General features: G+C 60.0%; 3 protein-coding genes across 3 annotated transcripts; 2 read left to right on the top strand and 1 right to left on the bottom strand.

The window, feature by feature from the left end:
* Positions 1-122: 122 nt before the first annotated feature.
* Positions 123-4,344, bottom strand: SLC30A3 (solute carrier family 30 member 3). Its single transcript, XM_065679243.1, has 8 exons — positions 4,216-4,344; positions 2,858-3,030; positions 2,643-2,789; positions 2,415-2,568; positions 1,700-1,910; positions 1,486-1,591; positions 1,048-1,182; positions 123-946 (listed from the first exon to the last, which is right to left on the bottom strand). The coding sequence occupies exons 1-8, from the start codon at positions 4,296-4,298 to the stop codon at positions 801-803; spliced, it is 1,155 nt and encodes a 384-aa protein (XP_065535315.1). The 5' UTR covers positions 4,299-4,344; the 3' UTR covers positions 123-800.
* A 1,673-nt stretch (positions 4,345-6,017) lies between these two features.
* LOC136015723 (uridine-cytidine kinase-like 1) lies at positions 6,018-19,873 on the top strand. Its single transcript, XM_065682067.1, has 14 exons — positions 6,018-6,315; positions 6,567-6,673; positions 6,795-6,965; positions 7,753-7,824; positions 8,144-8,333; positions 8,441-8,502; positions 8,975-8,991; positions 9,780-9,878; positions 17,918-18,011; positions 18,097-18,159; positions 18,371-18,493; positions 18,573-18,680; positions 18,755-18,911; positions 19,064-19,873. Exons 1-14 carry the CDS (start codon positions 6,018-6,020, stop codon positions 19,135-19,137), a joined length of 1,635 nt encoding a protein of 544 aa, XP_065538139.1. The 3' UTR covers positions 19,138-19,873.
* Positions 19,874-20,417: 544 nt separating this feature from the next.
* DNAJC5G (DnaJ heat shock protein family (Hsp40) member C5 gamma) lies at positions 20,418-22,418 on the top strand. The gene is made up of 4 exons (XM_065679244.1): positions 20,418-20,644; positions 20,771-20,984; positions 21,082-21,235; positions 21,793-22,418. Exons 1-4 carry the CDS (start codon positions 20,532-20,534, stop codon positions 21,867-21,869), a joined length of 558 nt encoding a protein of 185 aa, XP_065535316.1. The 5' UTR covers positions 20,418-20,531; the 3' UTR covers positions 21,870-22,418.
* The last annotated feature ends 1,064 nt before the right edge of the window (positions 22,419-23,482 follow it).

Consider the following 23,482-nt stretch of genomic DNA (forward strand, 5'->3'; position numbering starts at 1 on the left):
TGGTACCTGGGGTGGCCGTGTCCCCTCCTCTGCCCTTGTCGGGGCCAGGGCTGTCCCCCCTCCCAGTCCCCTCCTGGTTGCCTTGGCCACTGCTGCTGCTCTCCAACAAGTTTATTGGTGGCTGCGGACTCTGCCGCCGCCCGCTGGGCTCTGCACAAAGAGACAGACAGACAGACACACACACACACACACACCACAGGTGCGACAGACACAGAATCACAACGGAGGGGAAGGATCAGACCAAGGCATGGCAGGATCTGGCCCAGCCTTGGCCGGGAGTCAGGGAAGCAAGTCCAGGGCTTTCCTCACCCTGCACCCCAGCAGCAGCTCCCTTGGCCACCCTGAAGCCCCAGTACCCTCAAACCCAGGGTCAGGGGGCAGTGGGGCAGCCCCTGTGGCCCTGGGGGCACAAGAGCAGCTGGAGTGAGAGCCAAATATGGCTGCTTCCTCTGCTCCCCCAGGGGCTGTCCCTGCCTGTCCTTGCTCCCACTGGGTAAAACAGGGCTCCAGGGAGATGTGATGGAGCAGGATCCTCCTCTTCCTTTGGGGCTGCTGCCGGCACAGCTGGGGCTGAGGGATCCTGGGGAAGCCCCTGTGCTGGGGCGGGGGGGGCCAGGCCGTGTGTCTCCACTGGGACCCTGCACCCAGGGGCACTGGCCCACCCCAGGGCTCTGTGGGTGCAACACTGGGACTGGAGCCCAAGTGCTGCCCCCCTGCTCCAGGGGCAGCTCCTGGGCTGTGGGGCTGGGGCCAGGCCTGACCCAGCTCTGCAGCAGGCAGGGGTCTTGGGCACAAAGGCATCAGGCGCAGGGGTCTTGGCAGTGCTGGCAGCCCACCATCTCCTCCTGGTACCGCTCCACTTGCACCGTGCATGATGCAAAGCCAAACCTGCTCTGCAGCTGGGTGGTGGCTTCGTGCAGCACCATCTCGGGGTCAGCGCTGGTGTCTGGGGATGGCAGCACAGTGGGGCTAAGCCCTGGGAGGGCGCAGCCAGTGGGTCCCTCAGCTGTGCCCTGGGTCCATAGGAGCTGTTCATGGGGCACTCACCAACAGCCACATGCACCGACATGGCATGGTGGCTCAGTGTCAGGGCCCAGAGATGCAGGTCATGGACACCTTTAACCCCCTTCACTGCCAGCAGCATCTCCTTCACTGCATCAAACTCGATGTCCCGTGGTGTCCCTGCCAGCAGCACCTGGTCACAGGGGGCAGTCCCGGCCCCCAGCCCCATGCTGGGGTCAGGGCTTGTGGTAGGAGCAGCCAGGGATGTGTTGGGGGCTGCCCCAGGCTGTGGATGGTGGCTCCAGAGTGAGGTGACCTCTCACCATGGGCTATTTGCCGGGGGGGGGGTGTTCAGGGGTGTGAGGGAAGGATGGGAGGGTGGGCTGGGTTGTGACTGGGTGAGGGGTGAGCTCCTGTGTGGGGAAGGGGCTGTGGCAGCTGCAGCCCCACTGAGCTCTTGCACCCTCCTCACCCACTGCTTACCTTCCATGAGGACTCTAAAGACATCCCTGAGAATGGTGAAGGTGGAGCCAAGGACAAAGACTGAGAAGAAGAGGGTGCTGATGGGGTCTGCAATCTTGCACTGGGGCTGCAGAGAGCAGGGTCTGTGTGAGGCTCTGGAGCAGAGCTGAGCTGGGCACCTGGGTGTGGGGCTGAGGGAGCTGTTCCCACAGGCAGTGGAGCCCAGCCTGGGCACCTTGAAGTAGATGATGGTGGCAGCCACAAGGACGCTGATGCTCTGCAGCAAGTCACCCACCACGTGGACAAAGGCTGCACGGACACTGGTGCTTCCAGGCAGGGGGGCATGGCTGGTCAGGCAGCCCCCAGTGCTCTCCAGCTGCTCATAGCCCCCTGTGCTGTGGCTGTGGCCATGGCTGACAGGAGACTGGTGCAGGATATAGGCCATGCTGGGGAGAGCAGGGCAGGCTCAGTGCTGCGCTGCACAAGATGTGGTGGCCCCACCGGCCCTGCCTGGACCCTCACACAGACAACGGTGGCTGGGCATCACGGGCAAAGGGGGCACAGGGAGCTACACCTGTGTCCCAGGAGGGAGGAGAGGTGTGGGGCAGGGCTGGAGATGCAGCAGGAACAGGGCAGTCACAGCATTGCAGGAAGGTGTGTGGGGGCATGGGGGCAGGGCTGAAAGGGGTGCTGTGTGGGGGGCCAGGGATTATGGGGCTAGAGGATGTGGGCTGGAAGCTGGGAGTGTATGGGGAACAGGGAATAGAGGGAGGCAGTGCTTGGGGACATGAGGCTGGTGCACACAGATAAAAGGTGACCTGTGGGGCCAGGTCTGGAGGTCTTGGGGTACCAGGGGCAGCTATGGAGCAGGGGTGTGGAAGGGGAGGCCAGAGCTCAGGCTGGGGGCATGCGGGGGGATGTGGGTATGCACAGCCCCACGTGGGACATACACCAAGTTGACGCCGACGGCGCTGGCAGATGTAGCCAGCATGGCTCGTGCCTCAATCTCGTAGTCGTTGCTGATGATGCGGGCAGCTGCCAGGTAGACAAGGGCCCCGGTCACGACCCATATGGAGAGGACAGAGGCCAGCGCACCCAGTGTCTCTGCAGGACAAGAGCTGTCAGCGCCCATCCTTGGCTGTGGTGCTCCTGTGGAGCCTTGTGTCCCCTCAGCTCACCTGAGCGGTGCCAGCCAAAGCTCATGGTCTTGGTGGGTGGACGAGTAGAGACCCAGAGGGAGAAGAGGCTGACAGACATGCTGCCTATGTCTGTCAGCAGGTGGGCTGCGTCCGTCATGATGGCCAGGCTATGCGCCAGGTACCCGCCTGCAGGCACAGGCAGCTGGCACCCGGTGCTGCGGCACCCCCCTGCCCCATCCCTGTCCTGCTGTTACCTATCACCTCCCCGATCATGAAGACGCAGCAGACGGTGCAGGCGACGCTCAGCTGCCGGCGGGCCAGGAGCCTGCCCCGACCCGGGCTGGGGGCACGGGGGCTGCAGCGGCAGTGGGGAGCCAGAGCCGGAGGTCCCGACTGTGCCAGGGCGTCCTGGGAGCCTGCAAACAGACTGGGGGCAGGGGTCACTGCCCGCCGCACCGGCTACCGGAACCCCTGTCCGGCACCCCCAGGAGCTGCCCGGGGCTCCCGGTGGCCGAGCGCCATCGTCCCTCAAAGCCCCGGTCTGGCCCGTGCGATGCCGGCGTAACCCCGGAGCGGGGCCCGCTGTGTGCCCGCCCGAATCCCGCCACCGGCGTGTCCCGCTGCCGAACCGGGGTCCGCAGCCGGGGAACCGGCAGTGTACGGAAAAGCCGGGCGCCCCCGTGGGGATGCGCAGCCACGGAGCTCTCGGCGGAGCCGGGGCCATCCCCGTCGCACCAACTGCACGGCGGAGCGGCGGGGAGCCCAGTCCGGGGTGGAGGGTGGCGTGGCCAGTGCGGTGTGGGAGCGGGTGCCTGCGGCGGAGGTACCGGGGGGACCGAGGTGTTGCGTTTGGGGCCGGGCTGCTGGACGGGGCGCTGCCGTGGGACGTGAGGCGTAGGAAGCAGGCGGCAAAGGCGGGGGCCGGTGGGCGAGGGGGGCGGGCGGGGGCGCTGATGCATGGGGCAACAGTGCGGGAGGGGGGGATGGACGGTACCGGTGCGGGTGGGTGACGCTCGGGCGCCGGTACTCAGCCAGACGGACGCCCGAGGGGGGAGCGGGGCTGGCGCACAGGTTCCGCTTGAACGGAGGTGCCGGTGCCGGGGAGGAGGGTGCAGGTACACGGACGGTCGGGGCTGCTTTGGGGTCTGCGAAGGTGCTGATGCTCGTGTAGGCTGAAGGCGCGGGGGTGGAGGGTACGGACGTGCTGGCGGGTATCGGTGCCGGGGGGTGCCGGGGACAGGGGGAGCTGGGCACTGCGGGACGTGACGGGGGCTTGCGGGTCTCGGGGGATGGGACCTGGCGCTTCCGGGTGGGATAGAACCAGGGGTGCGGGCATGCGGAGCTATGGGGAGTGATGGAGATGCCGGGAGGGATGAGGGAGCCAGTACGGGCTGTGCGGGTGCGTGGGATAGAGGGCTGCAGATGCAGGGGATGATGGAGGGGTGGTGGTGTCGGGGTTGCCGGGGGCACTGGGAGCTGGCGCTACCAGTGCCGGGGTGATGGGGTGCTGGCGATGGCGGTGCCAAGAGGTGCCGGGGATGGAGGTGCTGAGGGTGCCGGTGGTAGATGGTGATGGAGGTGCCGGACGATGGGGTGCCGGTGCTGGCGGTACCTCTTGAGGCGCAGGCTGCCTTCGGCGCGACCGCCCCGTGGGTTGACCAGGCGGGAGCTCTCGGTGCGGGTCGGGGGCTCCATGCTGGGGGCGACCAGCTCCGCGGGCACCAGCCGCCAGGACCGCCGCGGCCCCGCCCCCCTGCCGCGGCCCCGCCCCCTTGCCGAAGCCCCGCCCCCCGCCCCGGCACTCCCCCCCCCCCCGGCGCCCAGCTGCGGGGGGCCCGACCGGTGCCGCTCAGCGGTGGGAGGGCAGGGTAAGGTTGCGGCCCCCTGAGACACCTGTCAGAGGCACGGGGGGAGCACAGCCCCGGCGCTGCTCGGCCCCAGGGAGGGCACCGGGTGCGGGTTAACCTGGTGCTCTGGTTAGCTTGTGCAGGCGGCTGGTGGGCTGTGAGAGGCTGCTGGGCTACGGGGGCGCCGCTGGAGCGTGGGGGGCTGCTTTCACACCGCGGGTGTGTCCTGGAGGTCGATGGGAGAACGCATTCTGGGGACTACTTCTGAGCGTGTGAGCACGGACAAGAAACCCAACGGAATCTGGAGAAGCCGGCACGGCTTCCCCAAGGGATAATCGTGTCCTACCATGACATAGAGGACCTGGTGATGGGGGGAGTGTGTGGGCATCATCTGCCTGGACCTTGGCGGGGTTCGGGCACCATGTCCTCTAAGATCCTCCTGGAGAAGCTGTCACAGTGCAGGCTGGATGAGCAGGCAGGGAGGTGCATTGAATACTGTCTGCATGGCCAGGTCTGGGGGTGATCTGTGGCACAAAGTCGAGCCAGTAATGACTGGTGTACCACCAGGGTCAGTGCTGGGTCCAGTCCGATCCAACATCTTTGTGAATGATCGGGACACTGGGGCAGGTTTGCAGGTGACCCAGAGCTGGAAGGAGCAGCTGTACACAAGGGTTGTGCTGCTCTGTCATGCAGAGGGACCCAGGGAGGCAGAGAAATGGGCTGACAGAACCTCAGGAAGTTCAGCAAGGGGAAGTGCGAAGTCCTGCTCCTGGGTATGAACAAACCCACCACTCCAGCATGTGCTGGGGGCTGCGCAGTGGGAAAGCAGCTCAGCAAAGACCCCAGGGTCTTCGTGGGCACAGAGCTGACCGTGAACCAGCCACATGCCCTTGCTGCAAAGGTGGCGAAGGATGCCCTGGGCTGCATTAGAAAAAGCATTCCCAGTTGAGGGGGGTGATGATGCTTCCCAGGTCAGCACTGGTCACCTTGGCCCAGTGCTGGGCTCCAAGTGCAAGAGGGACATGTACAGACTGGAGATCTCGAGTCTATGAGGGGCCACCAAGTTGCTGGAGGGACTGGAGCATCTCTGCCGTGGTAAAAGACGGAGGGAGCCGGGACAGCTCAGCCTGGAGCAGGGCAAGCTCCGGGGGATGGAAGTCACGTCTGCAAACGGGGAGGGGACAAGGAGAAGGGAGCCAGGCTCTTCCAACGGCGCCCAGGACCAGGACCAGAGGCCATGGGCACACAGTGGGCAGACGGAGGGGGCCCCTGGGCACGCTCGCCCGTGCGCGAGTGACACGGGCACGGGCTGCCCAGGGTGTCCGGGGGGGCTCTCGGTCCCTGGGGGCTCTGGCCGCGCTCCCGGGCGGCGGCTGCGGGGCGCTGGATGCGGCCGGGCCGGACCCCGCTACCGCCGGTGCCCGCGGTCCCGGCCCCCGCGGGTGCCCACGTGTGGTGGGGGCGTGGCGGGGCCGCGGGGGCCGCCGGGAGCCGCGTGCGGCCGCGGCCCGTCCCGGCAGCCCCTGCGGCCCATCCCGGACCCAGCGGCCCGCGGCGGCGCGCGGAGATGGCAGCGGCGGGCGCGGAGGAGCGGCGGGGCGGCGCGTGGGGCGCGGCGGGCCCCGAGCGCGGCCCCGGCCCCGGCCCCGGCCCCGGCCCCGGCCCCGGCCCCGGCCCCGGCCCCGGCCCGCTGGGCTCGCTGCTGAGCCGGCTGCCGCTGGCGCCGTCCCCGCGGCGGAGAACCGCCAGCCAGTGCCAGCCGGAGCCGCCGCTGCTGCGCACCAGCAAGCGGACCATCTACACGGCCGGGCGGCCGCCCTGGTACAGCGAGACCGGCGCGCCCGTGGACGAGGCCTTCGTCATCGGTCAGCGGCGGGATGGGGCTGCGGAAGGGATGGAGCCGGGGAAGGGATGGAGCTTGCGGCCCGGAGCCGGGCTGGAGTGGGGGCTGGGGAGCTGGTGGAGCCGAGGGTGGGTCTGGAGCTGGTGCTGGGACGAGGTGGATGATGGAGCCAGGCCCTGAGCCGCGGCTGAGGAAGTGATGGGGCCGGGCTGGAGCCGAAGCCGGGCACTGATGGAGCTGGGGTGTTTGCGGTGATCCCCTTCTCACCCCCAGGCTTGTGCGGTGGCAGTGCCTCGGGCAAGACAACAGTGGCGACGCGGATCATCGAGGCGCTGGACGTGCCCTGGGTCGTGTTGCTCTCCATGGACTCCTTCTACAAGGTGAGGGCTGGGATGAGGGCAGCACAGAGCGGTGGCAGTGCCAGCGGATCCATGGGTCTCGTGTGGCAGTGATGGGGTCTGGGGGCTCTGGCATGGCACTGAGTGGTGATGGTGCCTGCAGGTGCTGGATGAGGGGCAGCAGGCGCTGGCAGCCCGCAGCGACTACAATTTCGACCACCCTGACGCCTTCGACTTTGAGCTGCTCGTCAGTGTCCTCCGCAAGCTCAAGAAGGGCAAGAGCGTGAAGGTGCCGGTGTACGACTTCACCACGCACAGCCGCCGCCGGGAGTGGGTGGGTGCCATGGGGGAGCTGGGATGGGCACTGGGAGGGCAGGCTGGGTGAGCCCTGGGGAGCAGGGATGTCTGTGGGCAGTGGTAGGGAGTGTGGGGGCTGTGGGACCGGGGAGGGCAAAGGGAGGAAGGGGCTCCAGCCGTCAGCGGTGTGTGTGTCGGTCTGGGGGATTTGAGGTGTGGAGGTAAGGAGGGGGCAGGGAGACATGGAGGTGGAAATGGGGGCCAATGCAGAGTGCAGGGAGAGGCTGCAGTGGGGAGCATGGAGTGCAGAGTGGGAAGGAGCTGGGAGGAAGGCAGAGGTTTGAGGTTCTGGAACAGTGTCTGTGCTAGTGCAAGGCTGGGATATCAAGTGTAGGGATCAGAATAAGGGCCCTTAAACGTCGGGTGATACAGGACAGTTATGGGGAGTGCTGCCCATGGGTGGCAAGAGCCTGGGATGGGTCAGGGACTGAGGGCTTTAAACTGACAGTGGGGAGATTGAGATGAGATATGAAGAAGAAAAGAAGCTCTTCCCTGTGAGGGTGGTGAGATAGTGGCCCAGGGTGCCCAGAGAAGCTGTGGCTGCCCCATCCCTGGCAGAGTTCAAGGCCAGGTTGGACAGGGCTTGGAGCAACCTGGTCTAGTGGAAGGTGTCCCTGCCTGTAGTAGAGGGGTTGGAACTGGATGAGCTTCAAGGTTCCTTCACACTCAACCCATTCTGTGACTGTGCCATCTGTGCCGAGTGCTGGCCTTGCCGCAGTGGGTGTGAGGTGGGCAGGACGAGCACAGCTCTTATCTGCCCACAGAAAACAGTGTACGGGGCGAACGTCATCGTCTTTGAAGGGATTCTGGCTTTTGCAAACAAGGAGTTGCTGAAGGTATCGCTTGCTGCCTGGTGCAGCTGGTGGCCCATCTCAATGTGTGGTGTGGCAGGGGACGTGCGGTGTTGTACTGCAGTGGGATGGGTGCTGGCCTGGCCCTTGATGCTGCTGGGGCTGGGTGATGGCTGGGGGCTGCCAAGCAGGAGGTCACCCTCCTGCCTCCTTGGCAGAGCCCCTCCACATCTGGGGCTTCAGGGGAGGCAGCACTGGGTGCCCTCGCCATGGGGGTCAGACCTGGCTGAGCTGTGGATGAGGGGAATGAAGCAGGTCTGGTGGGGGGATGCATAGGGGGTGCTCACTCTTCCCAGTTTTCCAGCTCCTGGACATGAAAGTGTTTGTGGACACGGACTCTGACATCCGGCTGGTGCGGCGGCTGCAACGCGACATCATGGAACGTGGTCGCGATGTCGCGGGTGTCATCAAGCAATACAACAAGTTTGTGAAGCCATCCTTTGAGCAGTACATCGAGCCCACTGTGCAGGTTGCCGATATCGTGGTGCCCAGGGGTGAGACTGCTGCATTTGCCAGACCTGACCCCAGCTCCGGCAGCGGGTGTCCTAGGATGGGGTTGGGTCAGTGTGCCTCTGACTCAGCTTCTCTGCTCTCCTGTCAGGTGGGGAAAACTTTGTGGCCCTGGACCTCATTGTGCAGCATGTGCACAGCCAGCTGGAGAAGGTGAGCTCTGGGCTCTTTGATTACTGCTAGTGAAGGTGAGGAGGAGGATTCTGCACAAAGGGGAGGATGTGCGTACTCAATAGCCCTGTGCTTCTGGAGCATGCAGAGGGTCTTGGTGTCACCTCTCTACAAAAGGTCTTGGGGCAGACAGAGCTGTGACACAGGGGCTGGGGAAACTGGGACAGGTCTGGGTACAGTGACACCTGTCACTTGCAGTCTGGTCTGGCCTTGTTCATGTGCTGTTGTCCTGGAGAGCTCTTCTGATCTCAGCTCTCCCCACCCTGCTCGTCCTGGCTGTGCCACATCAGTATGCCCTTGCTTCCGGGCTCTGGGTTTCCTCCTCTGGGTTCAACCCCAGGAGAAGCGGTGGGAGCTGGGCCAGGGCTGCTGTGAGTGGTTGTGCCTGGTGCAGTGACTGTGTTTCCTTTCCTTCCCCTCTTGCCACACTGGATGCCTCTGCTCCCCCACCCAGCGTGAGATCACTGTCAGGTACGTGGAGACCCTGCCATCTACAGAGGGGCTGGTTCCTGGGCTGGGGGTGGAGGGCCACCAGCACCCGCTCTTCCCCAAGTCCTGCTTCATCTTATCCCTGCTGACCAAAGCTTTGCTGAGGTGCCTGAGCATAGCTGCTCTTCTTCAGCTGCCTAGGTGGCTGCCCTGCATTCACCTTCTTGGGGGTCATCACACTGTGGCTGCAGGCTCCTGTGTGAGCCATCCCACAGCAGCTATGCTTGACTCATGGGACCAGTGCACTGCCTTGTTTTCTGGAGCACAGCTCCTGTCCTACTTTTTGGATTGTCCCAGGCTGTTCCTTTCTATGGGAGAAGGGCCCTGAACAGTCCTTGTTCTCTGGGACTTCACATAGCCTCAAAGGGACAGTCCTTGTCCCTAAAGCTCACTGCAGCATGGGCAGCCCAGTCCCGGGGTATGTAGCGAGGTCTTTGCATGCAGAGATGCTCCTCCTGCTCCCTGGATGCTGGTATAGAGGCTTAATGTGTACAAGGGCTGCTGACAGCTGGATTTGTGGTCAGGGGAGGTTTGCCCCACTTTTATAGGTTGGTGCTGCTTTGGAATCTCATACCTGGTACCAGACTTGGGGCTTTCCTAGGAATCAAGGTGGGAAGACCAATGCGCTTTCTGGTGTCCAACCTGTGCTGTAGGTTCTCTGGGAGGAGCCCTCCTTTGACCAGAGGCCATGTCCCTCTCTGTGGTGTGTCCAGCGCAGTGGCTCTGTGTGCCTGTGCTGTGCAGCTCTGATCACTGCTGCCTTGTTTCAGGGCAGCTCTGGCCTCTGCCCACCAAGGGCAGCCCCTGCCGAAGACACTGAGCGTCCTGGAGAGCACACCACAAGTGCGAGGCATGCACACCATCATCAGGTAGGTCCTTACGTCCTTTGGAGTTCCCTTCCTGCAGAAGGGCTGTTCTGTAGGATCACACTGCAAAACCTGGTGTCAATTTTCCCTCATCTGCCTTGAGGGTTTCAGCCATAGGGGTTTTCTTGGATGAGGACTGAACAGAGCTGACTCTACCCTACAGACAGTTTTTTGGCAACAAACCCTCAGCACATCTGCTCTGGGGTGACTTTTGAGCAGGTCTTTCTTATGATGAGAGGAGACTGGTTAGCTGTTTGCTGGCTGGAGCACAGGCATAGTAGCTGGTGACATGGGGCGACGTGCCCTCGCTGCCCCTCTCCTGAGGCACTTGGATTTAGAGCCAGCTTAGAGAAGACCCAGGCTGCTGCTTCCATGACTTGATCTTTTAATTCCTCACTAATGCTCCTTTTTTCTAGGTGACAGTAGCACTAGTGTAGGGCCAGGAGCTGAATCCTGTGGGACCACTAAAGACATTCCTCATTACTTGTGGTTCAGAAGCTTGCAACCTCTGTGTGTGTTTCTGTCCCTGGGCTGTAAACCAGGAAGGGGATGCTGAGCTCAGCAGGGCTCTGCTGTGCCTGTTTACACTGTAGCTGGCTACCAGCACCCCTGTGTTGGTTTAGAGAATCCGAAATGTGTGACTACATGCAGGTGGTGCCGCTCCTGGTAGGAAACAAACTGTTCCGTCTCCAGGCTCCTCCTGTGACTCCTCCCTGTGGCAGCGCAGGCTCCAAGGGCCATTCGCAGCAGTAAAAGCCTGGTGATGTGGCACCTTACGCTCACTAGGCAGAGACCTGTGCCAGTGTCTGAAGCCCATGTGTCTCCCCACTAGGCTCCGCTTCCCTTCCCCAAAGGGAACTTTGGAGCAGTTATGACTGTGTCCCTTGAGTGTCTCCTTGCACTGCTGTGCCATCAGCTTCCCGGTGGCCTGAGATAATTTCTCTTGTTCATCCGCTGGCTGTGCTCAATGGTAAATGATGGTGGAAGGGGAGATCTTGGGGAACAGCACCTCCAGAGGCTGAATATTGTTTGCTTGCGAAGGAGTGCTTTTCTCTTTCCTGGGGTCATGCAGGGTGAGAAGAACCAGCCAGCCTTTGTGCAGCAGCCCACCCATCTCTAGCCTTCCTGCTCAGAGGCGCTGGCAGGCTTTTACCTATGGCTCCTCCTGTTTCCCTGGGAGAGCTGATAGCGTGACACTGCTGTGTGGTCTCTCAGAGGAGTGTGAGCAGTGCCACAGCCCAGGTTGAACAAGGCCTTGTCTGGAAGGGACAGCACCATGGGCAGGCATTGGATCCTCTCTCATCTGTAGCTGCTGTTCCCCTCTTCTTCCTTGAAGTCTATGTGTTTGTGCCTTGCTGGAAACGGTGTGTTGTGCCTCCACCTTTATGCCACAAGTGTCTAATAACCTTAATCTGCTTGGACTTAGGAGTTTGTTCAGCTGCCCTGGGAGGGAGGGGACCAAACCTGTGTGGGCTGCGGTCAGAGTCCAGCAGCACTGCTAATCTTGAGGTACGGTACTGGAGCTGAGCTCGGGGAGCTGGCCGGTGTGCACCGCGGGGCTGCAGGAGGCTGACTTTGCCTCTTCCAGATGGTAAATGATAAGTAACCATGCTTATGAGGGGCGTTGACTTGGCCTGTCAGCCACCTCCTCAAATCCTGCTGCAGCCCAGGAAAGCAGGGGAAGCTGAGGAAGTGCTGTTACCAAGATCTCTAAGCTGAGGAACTCTGCTGTATTTGGTGACAGCAAGGCAGCTTGTATTCCTGGTGCTTGTAGATGATGCTTGGCAGTGCTCACTTGGTTCTGCATGACTTCAGCATGGTGTGGAGCTGTTAATGATTTTCACATGTGACCCTCTGGGCTTCCCTGTGCTCTAGAGGCACTGCTTCCTGCCCGCTGAGGTTCTCCTGTGCTTGATGGAGAGGCTCAGACTGTCAGGGGATCAAATGCACACCTTTTGCCAAGCTTCCCACACCTCTGTGCGTGAAGTTACTGTCCCTTGGCAGATCTGATCTTGTCTTCATTCCAGCTGCCACGGTGCCAACAGCCCCATTCCACAGTGGGACCCCCTGTGGGGTGCTGGTGTTCCCCCCAGCACTGCCTTTTGGAGTGCCTTGGCACACCAAACCTGGCATCTGTAGATGCACCAGGGAACTGTGAACCAGGATTTCCCTCCAGCCTCCCTTCTTCCATCCTGTCTTCCCCAGTGCAGTTCCCTTGGATGCAGCCTGTTGATCTTGGCTTGCCACACTGCTGCCAACCAACGTGGTTTCCCTGTTGTTCAACAGTGGAGGCTCTTCTGTGATGCCACCTTCTGTCTGTGAGGGCCCTCCTGGAAGCTTATGTCGTGGCAGCAGATGAGCATCTCACTGAGTATAGTCAAGGCAAATTTCGGCTTGGCATCTCAGGGAGAAGTGGTTTCCAGAGCAGAGAGAAGCGGTTTCCAGAGCAATTTTCTCTTATCATGGAGAGGCAGAAACCGAAACATAGTCCTGCACTAGAACAGCTGAATTATTTTATTCATGATCAGTCTAAGTATCACAGAATCACAGAACAGTTTGGCTGGAAGAGATCTTAAAGCTCCACTTCCAACACCTGCCATGGGCACAGGCACCTTTCACTAGACCAGGTTGCTTCAACATCTGAACACTGCCAGGGATGGGGCAGCCACAGCTTCTCTGGGCACCCTGTGCCAGGGCCTCAGCACCCTCACTGGGAAGAACTTCTGCCTAAGAGCTCATCTCGGTCTCCCCTCTGTCAATTTAAAGCCATTTTCCCTTATCCTGTCCCTACAGGTCCTTTTCAAAAGCCCCTCTCTAGATTTCTTGTCAGCCCTTGTAGGCACTGGAAGCTGTTCTAAAGTCTCCCCTGAGCCTTCTTGAGGCTGAGCAAACCCAGCTCCCTCAGCCTGTCTCCATAGCAGAGGTGCTCCAGCCCTCAGAGCCATCTCCATGGCTTCCTCTGGACTCGCTCCAACAGCTCCATGTCCCTCTTGCGGTGTTGTCCCAGAGCTGGATGCAGGACTGCAGGGGGCTCTCAGCAGAGTGGAGTAAAGGGGGAGAATCCCCTCCTCAACCTGCTGGTCACGCTGCTGGTGGTTCAGCCCAGGACATGGTTGGTTTCTGGGGTCAGGCACACACTGCTGGGTCATGGTGAGCTTCTCATCAGCCAGCACCCCCAAGTCCTTCTCCTCAGGGCTGTTCTCAATCCAGTATTCTCCAGCCTGTGTTTGTGCTTGGGACTGCCCTCACCCAGGTGCAGGACCTTGCATTTGACCCTGTTGACCTTCATGAGATTCGCACTGTCTCACCTCTCCAGCCTGTTCAGGTACCTCTATATGGCATCCCTTCACTCCAGCATGCTGACTGCACCACACAGCTCAGTGTCGTGAGCAAACTTGCTGAGAGTGCACTTGATCCCAGTGCCTGTGTCATTGACAAAGATATTAATCAGCACTGGTCCCAGTACTGACCCTGAAGAGCACCACTCATCGTTGGTCTCTACTTGAACATTGAGCGGTTGACTTCAACTTTTTGGGTGCAACCATCTGGCCAATTCCTTATCCACCAAATGGTCCATCCATCAAATTTATGCCTCTGCAGTTCAGAGACAAGGATGTTGTGTGGGATAGTGTCATATGTCTTGCACAATTCCAGGTAGGTGGCGAAAGCTGCTCTTCCCTTATCCACTAACACTGTAGCCCCATTGTAGAAGACCACCACGTTCATCAGGCATGATTTGCCCTTAGTGGACTCATGTTGAGTGTCTCACTTCACCCCCTTATTGTCCATGTGCTTTAGCACAGTTTCCAGGAGGATCTGCTCCATGCTCAAACCAGGACACCTTGCCAGGCACTAAGGTGAGACTGGCTGTATTTTCTTGGGTCTTCCTTTTTTCCCTTTTTAAAAATAGGGGTTAGATTTCCCCTTTTCCAGTCAGTGGGAACTTCACTGAACTGCCACAGCTTCTCAAACATGATGATTAATGGCTTGGCAATTTCATCTGCCAGTTATCTTGGGACTCATGGATACATCTCATCCAGTCCCATGGTCTGGTGCTCCCTGGGTGACTTTGAACCTGATCATCTCCTACAGCAGGCAGTTCTTCATTCTCCCAGTCCCTGCCTTTGCCTTCTGTGACTTGGGTGGTGTGGCTGGAGCTCTTGCTGATGAAGACTGAGGCAAAAAACCTTTTTGAGTACCTTGGCCTTCTCCATGTCCTGGGTAACCAGGTCTCCCTTCTGGAGAGGGCCCACATTTTCCCTTGTCTTCCTTTTATCACCAGTGTACCTATAGAATAGAGTGGACAGTGTAATAATGCTGTGGGTTATATCCTCCCACTTAACAAGATGTTTTGGTATCTGGTCCAGATTACCAGAGTCAGTTGGAGCATTTTGTGCCACCCATCAGGACTCTGTCGCACCTGAACAGTCCTTTCTGCACCCAGATATCTCTCAAGCATCTTGCACTCTCTTTGCCTCAGGAGAATGACATTTCCTTTCCATCGCCTGCATCTTGGTACCCACATGTTCATGGAAGGCATGCCCAGGACATCCCCTGCAGCACAGCCTGTGGGTGGCGTGGGTCACCCACCTCTCTCAGCAAGTTTGCTCTGGCCTGAGCCTTTGGACTTTGTGCTCCACAGGACACGTTGTCCTGTGCTGGAGCTGCCCTTGAGAAATGTGATGCTGTTGGTGCTTCAGTGAAGGGCAGAGTGAGGTCCTTCCTGCACGCCAGGAACTTGCAGGCACCACAGAAGGTGGTTCAGTTGTGGAACCTGTCTGTGCTCAGGTTTCCTGGGGTCCTGAGTGTTGCAGTTGGCTTTCAGCTACAGACACTCCTGTTGTGAGCTAAGCTGACACTGTGTTCAGGCTCCAAGCCAGATGCTTGCTGGTCCCTGTCAGGCCACCCAATGCTTTCCTGCTGTCCCCTGCAGGGAAGACTGGGATCCTAGGGAGTGGCTGGCTGCTGTGCTCAGCTGGGGATTCCCAGCTCGCTGGGTTGTGATTTGGCTGAACCTCCGTTGAGGGGTTGGGCAGCGCCTGGAGCAGTGCATGCTCTTAGGCTTTGCCTGGGTGATGGCAGGAAGGTGCCATAAAGCTGTTGGGTGAGTAGGTCTGGTGTCCCTTTGGGAGCACTCTTGGCACAGAGGCACTGCTGGAGCAATCCTGTTCTGTGACTGCTGCAGGGGAGGGTCCTCCACTGCTGCCAGGGGATGTTAGGGCTGCCTTCCCTTGCAGCACCCCTTCCCCTTGCATAATCAGCAGTTGCTTGTTCCTGGTTCCAGAGAAGTTCCTTGGTTGTCTTTGCCCCTGCACAAAAAGGGAGGCACACTGGGGCCTTTGCAGCACAGGGCCAAGGCTGGTCCTCAGTCCCTAATGGATACATCCTCCATTATCGCTCTCTACAACTACCTGAAAGGAGGGTGGAGAGACGAGATGACTGGTCTCCTTAAGTAACAAGTGATAGGACGAGAGGAAATGGCCTCAAGTTGCGCCAGGGGATGTTTAGACTGGATATTAGGAAAAATTTCTTCACTGAAAGGACGGTCAGGCACTGAAAGAGGCTGCCCAGGGCAGTGGTAGAATCACCGTCCCTGGAAGTATTCAAAAAGCAGGTACGTGAGACCCTTAGTGACGTGGTTTAGTGGTGGACTTGGCAGTCCTGGGATAATGGTTGGACTTGATAGTTAAGAGCTCTTCCAGTCTAGTTAGTTCTATGATTCTGTGGTCATCAGGATGCCTTTTGGAGGCTGCGGAGGATCCTACCTCTGCAGGAGCACCAATGGGCCTGCCCTGTGCAGGTCACGGGGTGGTTGTGGCATCCAGCTGCCCCTGTCCATGGCAGAGCAGCCCCATGGCTGGTGTGGGGCTTGTCAGGGGTGACTGCCTGGGGAAGCAGAGCTGCTGCAGGCTCTGTTCCTGGAGCTCGGTGGTGCTTCCAGAGCTGCCGTGGGTGAAGCCCACGCCTGGGGAGCGCACATGCTGACAGCCCACGCTGAGGAGCTGTAGGCCTGGTGCCTGTTTCTTCCAGACCAGAACTGATTTTACAACTTCTCTAGGAGTGCCTCGCTGTCCCCAGGCTTGTTGGGAATGTCCACGTGGGGTTTTCTGGTCATTGCAGAGCTCTCGGGAGTGAGTTACCCAGGTAGCTGCAGAAGTATCTCCGGATAGTTGTGACTGTTTATCCTTCTGAGCACTGTTGGCTGGGCTGTCATTGTGGAGAGATGTGAGAAGTGGCAGATGATGTCTTAAAATACAGAGTAAAAATATTCAGTATCCTTCTGCTGCTTCTGGACTGTTGCCAGATCCACCTCTTCCATCTGGAAACTGGCAAATGTCTGAAGGGTTCCTTTGTTCCTTACATCCTCCAGAATGTACCAGGGATATGTGCAGGCCGCACTGCTTTAGGCACAGGTCACAGAAAACGGATTGCAGCTGTGTCTTCCTAAAGACAGTCCTTCAGTGTCAGTCTGCCCTTGCTTGTTGTTCAGCCAGGGAGCCAGAAGCTTGTTCTCAGAGTTCTCCAGTAGAATGATCCTTACGTTACAGCCCGCTACTGGCTCTTTTGCCAAAGCAGCCACAGACTGGGAGAGGTTAAGATGAATGCTGGTGGGGTCTGTATGGTCACATTTCAAATGATAAGCGGATCCCAGATTCTGCTCCTTTCCTGCTGAGTGACCTCTTGGTACTTTGCCTTCAGGCACTTGACCCTGTCAGTGCTGGTGGAGGAGCTGTTCCATTCATCTGGAAATACCCCGAGTAACACAGGACAGGGACAGTCCTGCCTGTCATTAAGTGGAGCTCTGTACACACTTGTGTTGCTGTGCTTTGAGATCTGCGTGTTGCAGGAAATGCAAGGGTTTTTGCAGTGTTTTCTTCTATGTGGTGAGCGAGTTCAGCTACAGCACGTACATGTGCTGGTGGTCAAAATGCTGCCCATAGGAAAAGCTGGCCTCGTGCCCCTCTGCCCAGCACTGGGATTATTGTGTGGGCACGTACAGTTGTTTACTCCTCCTGAAGGAGAAGGGGAGGTTTCCTCTAAATTACAGCCCTATTGTGGTTTTATTGCTTTTTATTAATTGTGTTTCTTGCTGCCCTCAGCACTTCAGGGTTGTGATGAGATAATGCCAGGTATTGCAGAATCTGCCTGCTTCCTGGCAGTAGTTTGTCTCTAACTTGGCACAGAAATGGAGAGGAGTTGAGAACACATCAGGTGTTTTCCCATCACTGATGTCAGCTAACCCAGCTGCCCTTGGCTGTGTCGCTTCTGTGCAGAGGTGTTCCCAGAGCCAGCTGTGCTGCTGTCCCGTGGTCTGTCCTGGGGGTGCTTCTGTCCTGCCTTGTGCTCCCCTTGCAGGACCCGTGCAAAACCCTTGCTGCTTGTTCCTGAGTCTCTGTTGCCCCAGGAACCGATGGTGCTGCCTGACGTTGTGCTGCTGTCGTGCCCCATTTTCCTCCTGGCTCTTTCCACGTAGTCAGCAGTTATGTCCTAAATGTCCAGCCCTGCAAATCCTCCATCAGAGATTCAGCAGCAATTAGAGGTCATGCTCAGAGCAAGTAATGCTGTGCCTCTGTGCTTGCCTCTCGGGCACCTGCTTCATCTCTGCTCAGGTCAGGGCACACATCTACACCAGGCTGCTGATGTTATGCTCATTTATCCCTCCCTTTTGCTGTTGATTTCATTCGCTTTGCTAGTCCAGCTAGCCTACCATGCAGTCAGCTCTGAACAGCCCGCCATGTCCCAGAGAGGATTGAGCAGCATCTTGTGGCATCCTTTCACTTCTTCCGATCTGCGTGATTAGCTGCATGCTTTACATCCCCCTTCCAGGGGAACTGAACACTATTTCTGACTATATAGTCCTTTCTAGACAGCACCGTGGGTCTTCAGCAAGCCCAGAAACATTGGTAATTACTGTATCTCCTTCCTGGGAGCTTCCAGGTTCCCACTAGCTGCTCTCTGTGCTGTCATTCCTCTAGAGCTCTCTTTGCCATGTGATGGAGCAGAGGCTGCTCCCATCTCACGTGTGCATCTTCCTTCAACAGGAACAAGGACACAACCAGGGACGAATTCATCTTCTACTCCAAGCGCCTGATGCGGCTGTTGATTGAACATGCCCTCTCCTTCCTGCCACTGAAGGTGAGCTCCTGGGCCACATCACCCCCTCCTGAGCCATGCAGGGCCCAGCTTTCTCCACACTCCCTTCTTCTCTCCCTTTCTGTAGTCGGTCACTGTGGAGACGCCTCAGGGGACCACGTATGAAGGGAAGCGGTTCCACAGACAGAGGGTGAGACATTGTCCCAGTCTCTTTCTCCCCATGAGCACATGGCTGCCCCATCTGGCGTTAGCATGGACTGGGAAAACCTGGTGGCTCCAGGATCTGCCCCTGTGCAGATGGGCTGCTTCCCTCTTCCACAGCGCCAAAGCCGCAGGAGCTCACCAGAGCAGCTGCTTCCCCTGTACAGTGCCAGGCAAATGTGTTCTCATCCCTTCCCCAGATCACTGGTGTGTCCATCCTGCGAGCAGGGGAGACCATGGAGCAAGCCCTTACTGCTGTGTGCAAGGACATCCGCCTGGGCAAGATCCTCATCCAAACCAACCACGACACGGGGGAGCCCGAGGTGAGCAGCACCGGTGCCCCAGCACAGACCCCCCAGCACTGTGTGGTGGGTGGGTGACCACTTCTCCTTCCCTTCACAGCTCCACTACCTGCGCCTTCCCAAGGAGATCAGCGAGGACTATGTCATCCTCATGGACAGCACCGTGTCCACGGGGGCCGCGGCCATGATGGCAGTGCGTGTCCTGCTGGTGAGTGGAGGGGGCATCGGAGCACGGGGTGGGACTGACAGGCTGGCTGCATCTCACAACTCCATGTGCTGCAGGATCATGATGTGCAGGAGGACAGGATCTTCCTGCTGTCACTGCTGATGGCGGAGATGGGCGTGCACTCTGTGGCCTATGCCTTTCCCCGTGTCCACATCATCACCACCGCTGTTGACAAGAGGATCAATGAGGAGTTCCACATCATCCCTGGCATCGGTGAGGACAGAAGAGGGTGGGCTGGGCTGTGGTCCCCCTGTGGTCCCCCAGCCAGGCAGCTGGGGCTCTGAGGCTGCACTGAGGGAGCCCTGGGAGGGGACTGCAATGGGGCTGGTGCTGCCACTGCCTCATTCTGTCCCCTCATCCTCCAGGTAACTTTGGGGACCGATACTTCGGCACCGATGGACCCTCTGCCTGGTGTGAGGGTGACGGCATGGACTGCTGAGCTGGCTGGCCGTGGGGCCACCAGCCAGGCTGGCTACAGCCCCCAGGAGGGGCTCTGAGCTGCCAGCCTGTGCCCCCCATCCACAGCCCCCGGCTCTCTTGCCTGCAGGCTGAGCCCTTGCTGCCTGCCCCCCTTCCACCTGCAGGAGTAGCCCCTTGGGGGTCTGAGGCAACCCTCCAAGGAGGGAGGGATGGTGTCAGGGTGTTCCTCACCTCTGGCCCCTGCCTCTGTGCCCCATGCTGGTGGGAGGGAGGGGTGGTCTCCCTACAGCTTGTGCCTGAGGGGCCGGTCACCCTCTTCCCTGGGCACTGGGCAAGCTCCCGTGCTGGAATCTGTATTTATTTGTATTTATTTGAGCAGCTGCCCCACCTGGTCTCCTGTGGACAGGCCAGCTACTTGAAAAACATCAGGGATTGGGAACCAAGGAACCACCTTGTCCCCACCGCTCTGACACTCCATCCCAGGGGGGCCTGCTTGGCTGTGGGGCCATGATCTCCCCAGCCCTGGCCGTGGTCTCCCCAGCTGCTGCTGCCACCCCTGTTGCTCAGGTTCTTCTTCAAGATGGTGGCAGTGGCCTCCCCTTGCCCTCTGAGGCAGCGGGAAGAGAGCAGGGCCTGGGGCTGTGGGGCCTGGCCCCTGCCCCCACCTTGCTGGCTCTGCTGCACCCCACCTCTCCCCCCGCTGCCCCAGCTGCCTTCATTTTGTACCCCAATAAAGGAGCAGCGCAACCCCCTCACCCCAGGCTGCCGCCTCCTGCCTGGGCCGGGGCTGGGCACATGGGGACAGGGTGGGTGGGGGTTGCTACCACGTGTGGTGTCACCGTGCGCGGGGCTGTACGCCAAGGCTGTCACTGCTTGTAGGTGTGGAGGGGGTGTTGTCTCTGGGGGGGGTGTTTTAGTGCAGGGTTGTGTGTGATCGGGAGTCACTGCGAGGCTGTGTGAGAGGGGGGTGCGGTGGGGGGGTGCGAGTGGGGTCGTGTGAAGGGAGCGCCGCTGCGCAGGGGTGTGTTTGATAGAGGACTTCCTGTGTATGAAGGGGTGGGTGCGTGTGGCGGGGGTGTCGCCGTGCCGGGGGCTGTAGGTTAGGCTGGGGGGGGTGTGATGGGGACTGGCACCGTGTGCCGGGGGTGTGGGGTGGGTGTTACCGTGCGCGGGCGGCTCCGGGGCTGCCACCGGCTGTGACGGTGCGCGTGTAACGACGGCTCCCGGCGTGCGGCGGCCGCCCGGTGCCCGCGGGGCGGCCGGGGGCGGGTCCGGCCGCGGGGCAGCGCCTGCGCAGAGCGGCGCGGTCGTGGGCGGAAGCGGTGGCGGGCGCGGGGCTGGGCCGGGCCGGTTGGTGCCTCTGTCCCCGCCGTGCCCTCTGTCCCTCCGGCCCCGGCGCGGGGCGCGGGAGCCATGGCGGAGCCCGGGCGGCCGCAGCGAAAGCTGTCCCGGGTCGGGGAGAGCCTCTACCGCGTCCTGGGCCTGCAGAAGGGCAGCTCCCCCGAGGAGATCAAGAAGGCCTACCGGTACGGCGAGGGGAGCGGCCGGGGCCGAGCGGTGCGGGGACCCGGGCGGAGGGCGGGCCCGTGCCGGTGACGGGAGTGGGGCTGTCGGGCTCCCGGGCCCGTCGCAACCGTAACTGCCCCCCGCAGGCGGCTGGCGCTCAAGTACCACCCGGACAAAAACCCCGATGACCCGGCGGCGGCCGAGCGCTTCAAGGAGATCAACAGCGCGCACGCCACGCTGAGCGACGAGGACAAGCGCCGCCTCTACGACCAGTACGGCTCCCTGGGGCTCTACGTGGCCGAGCAGTTCGGCGATGATGCTGTCAAGCACTACTTCCTCATGTCCAAGTGGTGGTTCCAGGTGAGCTGAGCCCAGCGGGTCCTGGGCTGCCCCGATGGGGCCTGGCTGCTGGTGTGGCTCTGGTGGTCCCACAGGGCTACCGTCCCTTCCTCTGCAGGCTCTGGCTCTGTGCTGCGGTGCTCTCACCTGCTGCTGCTGCTGCTGCTGCTGCTTCTTCTGCTGCGGGACGTGCAGCCCGCCAAAGGAGGAAGAGTCCTACAAGTACGTCGACCCCAAGGACCTGGAGGCGCAGATGCATGCAGAGGACAGGGGTGAGCTGGGCTGTTTGTGTCCGTTGCAAGCCCCACCTGGCTTTGTCTTGTGCAGGGCTCCGGGGGAGCTCCACTCACTTCATCTCATGTGGGGACATTGCACTTGAGGCTCAGATTGGATGTAGCTGCAGCTCTTAACAGCCAGCCCTTGGTGTTTCGTGTCTGGATCTGGGCTGGTGACGGTGATAGAGGGAACCACTGCACAGGCCATGGGGTGCCTTGTCCTCCCTCCGTTGCCCCTGGGCCAGGACCCCATTAAGCCCCTGTACTGTCTGTGGCTGAGAGACAGTTGGGCCTGACACATGGAGCATGAGGATCAGCCATGCTTCATGCTGGTTTCCTTCCCTGGGCACTGGCCACATTAGTGTCTGTGAGGACTGCCACTGGGGAACTTGTGTGGTTTTCTGTGGGGTAGGAGCACTGCCACAGTGGGGCTGGAGGTTTGGGAGTCTTGGTCTATGGGAGCCTTCACAGGGGTGTTGGGACATCGCAGATACCTGCTCACCACCACCATGGGATGGAGCTGAGTTGCTGATTGGGCCGCTGTTCTTTTCCAGCTTCACAGATACCTGTTGTGGTGCAGCCCCCACCTGCCAGTGTGGAGACCTTGCCGGTTGTCAGCACCAATGCCTGAAGCTGGCCTCGGTTCTGCTGGCTCCCCAGGACTCTGGGAAGAGATCCTCCTTTGGGACTGTCACTTTCCAGGACCTCGGTCATGCCACCCGGTGTGGCTCTCCAGCCTTAGGGTGGTTAGAATCTCAGGTTAATTTGGCCAGCATCAATGCAGAGGCTCTTCTGCCCCTGCTCGAGCTCCAGGGCGATGCCCCTGTCTCCCAGCACTGGTGGTGGAGGTGGCCTGGAGCCCACTCTGCTGCACCCCATCCCCAGTGCCCCGCCTGCTGCTGGCCCAAGCAGCTGCGAGTGGAGACCTCTCCGAGCCGGGCTCCACAGCCGGGCACGTCTGAGACCGTTAGCACTGTAACCTCTGGGGCTGGGCTGAGCCCCCACCTGCCCTCACAGGGATCCTCCCGATGGGTGCTGGGTGCCAAACGCTGCTCATGGGGTTAGGGTGCTGCCTTCTGTGCCCCCTTCCTCTCTGCCCTGCCACAGCCCCGGGGCACTGGCTGCACCCCATGCTCACTGCTGCTGGCAGGCTCCCTGCAGGGCTGGGCCCCATTCAGGCACTTTCACAGAATCACAGAATCACAGAATCCCAAGGGTTGGAAGGGACCTAAAAAGATCATCTAGTCCAACCCCCCTGCAAGAGCAGGGTAACCTACAGTACATCACACAGGAACTTGTCCAGGCGGGCCTTGAATATCTCCAGTGTAGGAGACTCCACAACCCCCCTGGGCAACCTGTTCCAGTGCTCTGTCACTCTTACAGTAAAGAAGTTCTTCCTGATGTTAACGTGGAACTTCCTATGCTCCAGTTTACACCCATTGCCCCTTGTCCTATCACTGGATATCACTGAAAAAAGCCTAGCTCCATCATCCTGACACCTACCCTTTACATATTTGTAAACATTGATGAGGTCACCCCTCAGTCTCCTCTTCTCCAAGCTAAAGAGACCCAGCTCCCTCAGCCTCTCCTCATAAGGGAGATGTTCCACTCCCTTAATCATCTTTGTGGCTCTGCGCTGGACTCCTTCAAGCAATTCCCTGTCCTTCTTGAATTGAGGGGCCCAGAACTGGACACAATATTCCAGATGCGGCCTCACCAAGGCTGAGTAGAGGGGGAGGAGAACCTCTCTTGACCTACTAACCACTCCCTTTCTAATGCACCCTAAGATGCCATTTGCCTTCTTGGCCACAAGAGCACATTGCTGGCTCATGGTCATCCTCCTATCCACCAGGACCCCCAGGTCCCTTTCCCCTTCACTACTTTCCAGCAGGTCAACCCCCAACCTGTACTGGTACATGGGGTTGTTCTTCCCCAGATGCAAGACTCTACACTTGCCCTTGTTAAATTTCATCAAGTTTCTCCCCGCCCAACTCTCCAGCCTGTCCAGGTCTCGCTGAATGGCAGCACAGTCCTCTGGTGTGTCAGCCACTCCTCCCAGTTTTGTGTCATCAGCAAACTTGCTGAGAGTGCACTCAGTTCCCTCATCCAGGTCATGCACCATTAAAGGATGACAGGAGGGGAGCGTGTTTCTGAGTGGTCTCTGTTTCATCAGGGGTTGCCTGAATGCTCTGCAGCAGAATGTGCCTCTGCCTGGCCCTGTATTGATTGGGAGGGGGTTATGGC

Source organism: Lathamus discolor, chromosome 5 (assembly GCF_037157495.1).
Source record: "Lathamus discolor isolate bLatDis1 chromosome 5, bLatDis1.hap1, whole genome shotgun sequence".
Lineage (NCBI taxonomy): Eukaryota > Metazoa > Chordata > Aves > Psittaciformes > Psittacidae > Lathamus > Lathamus discolor.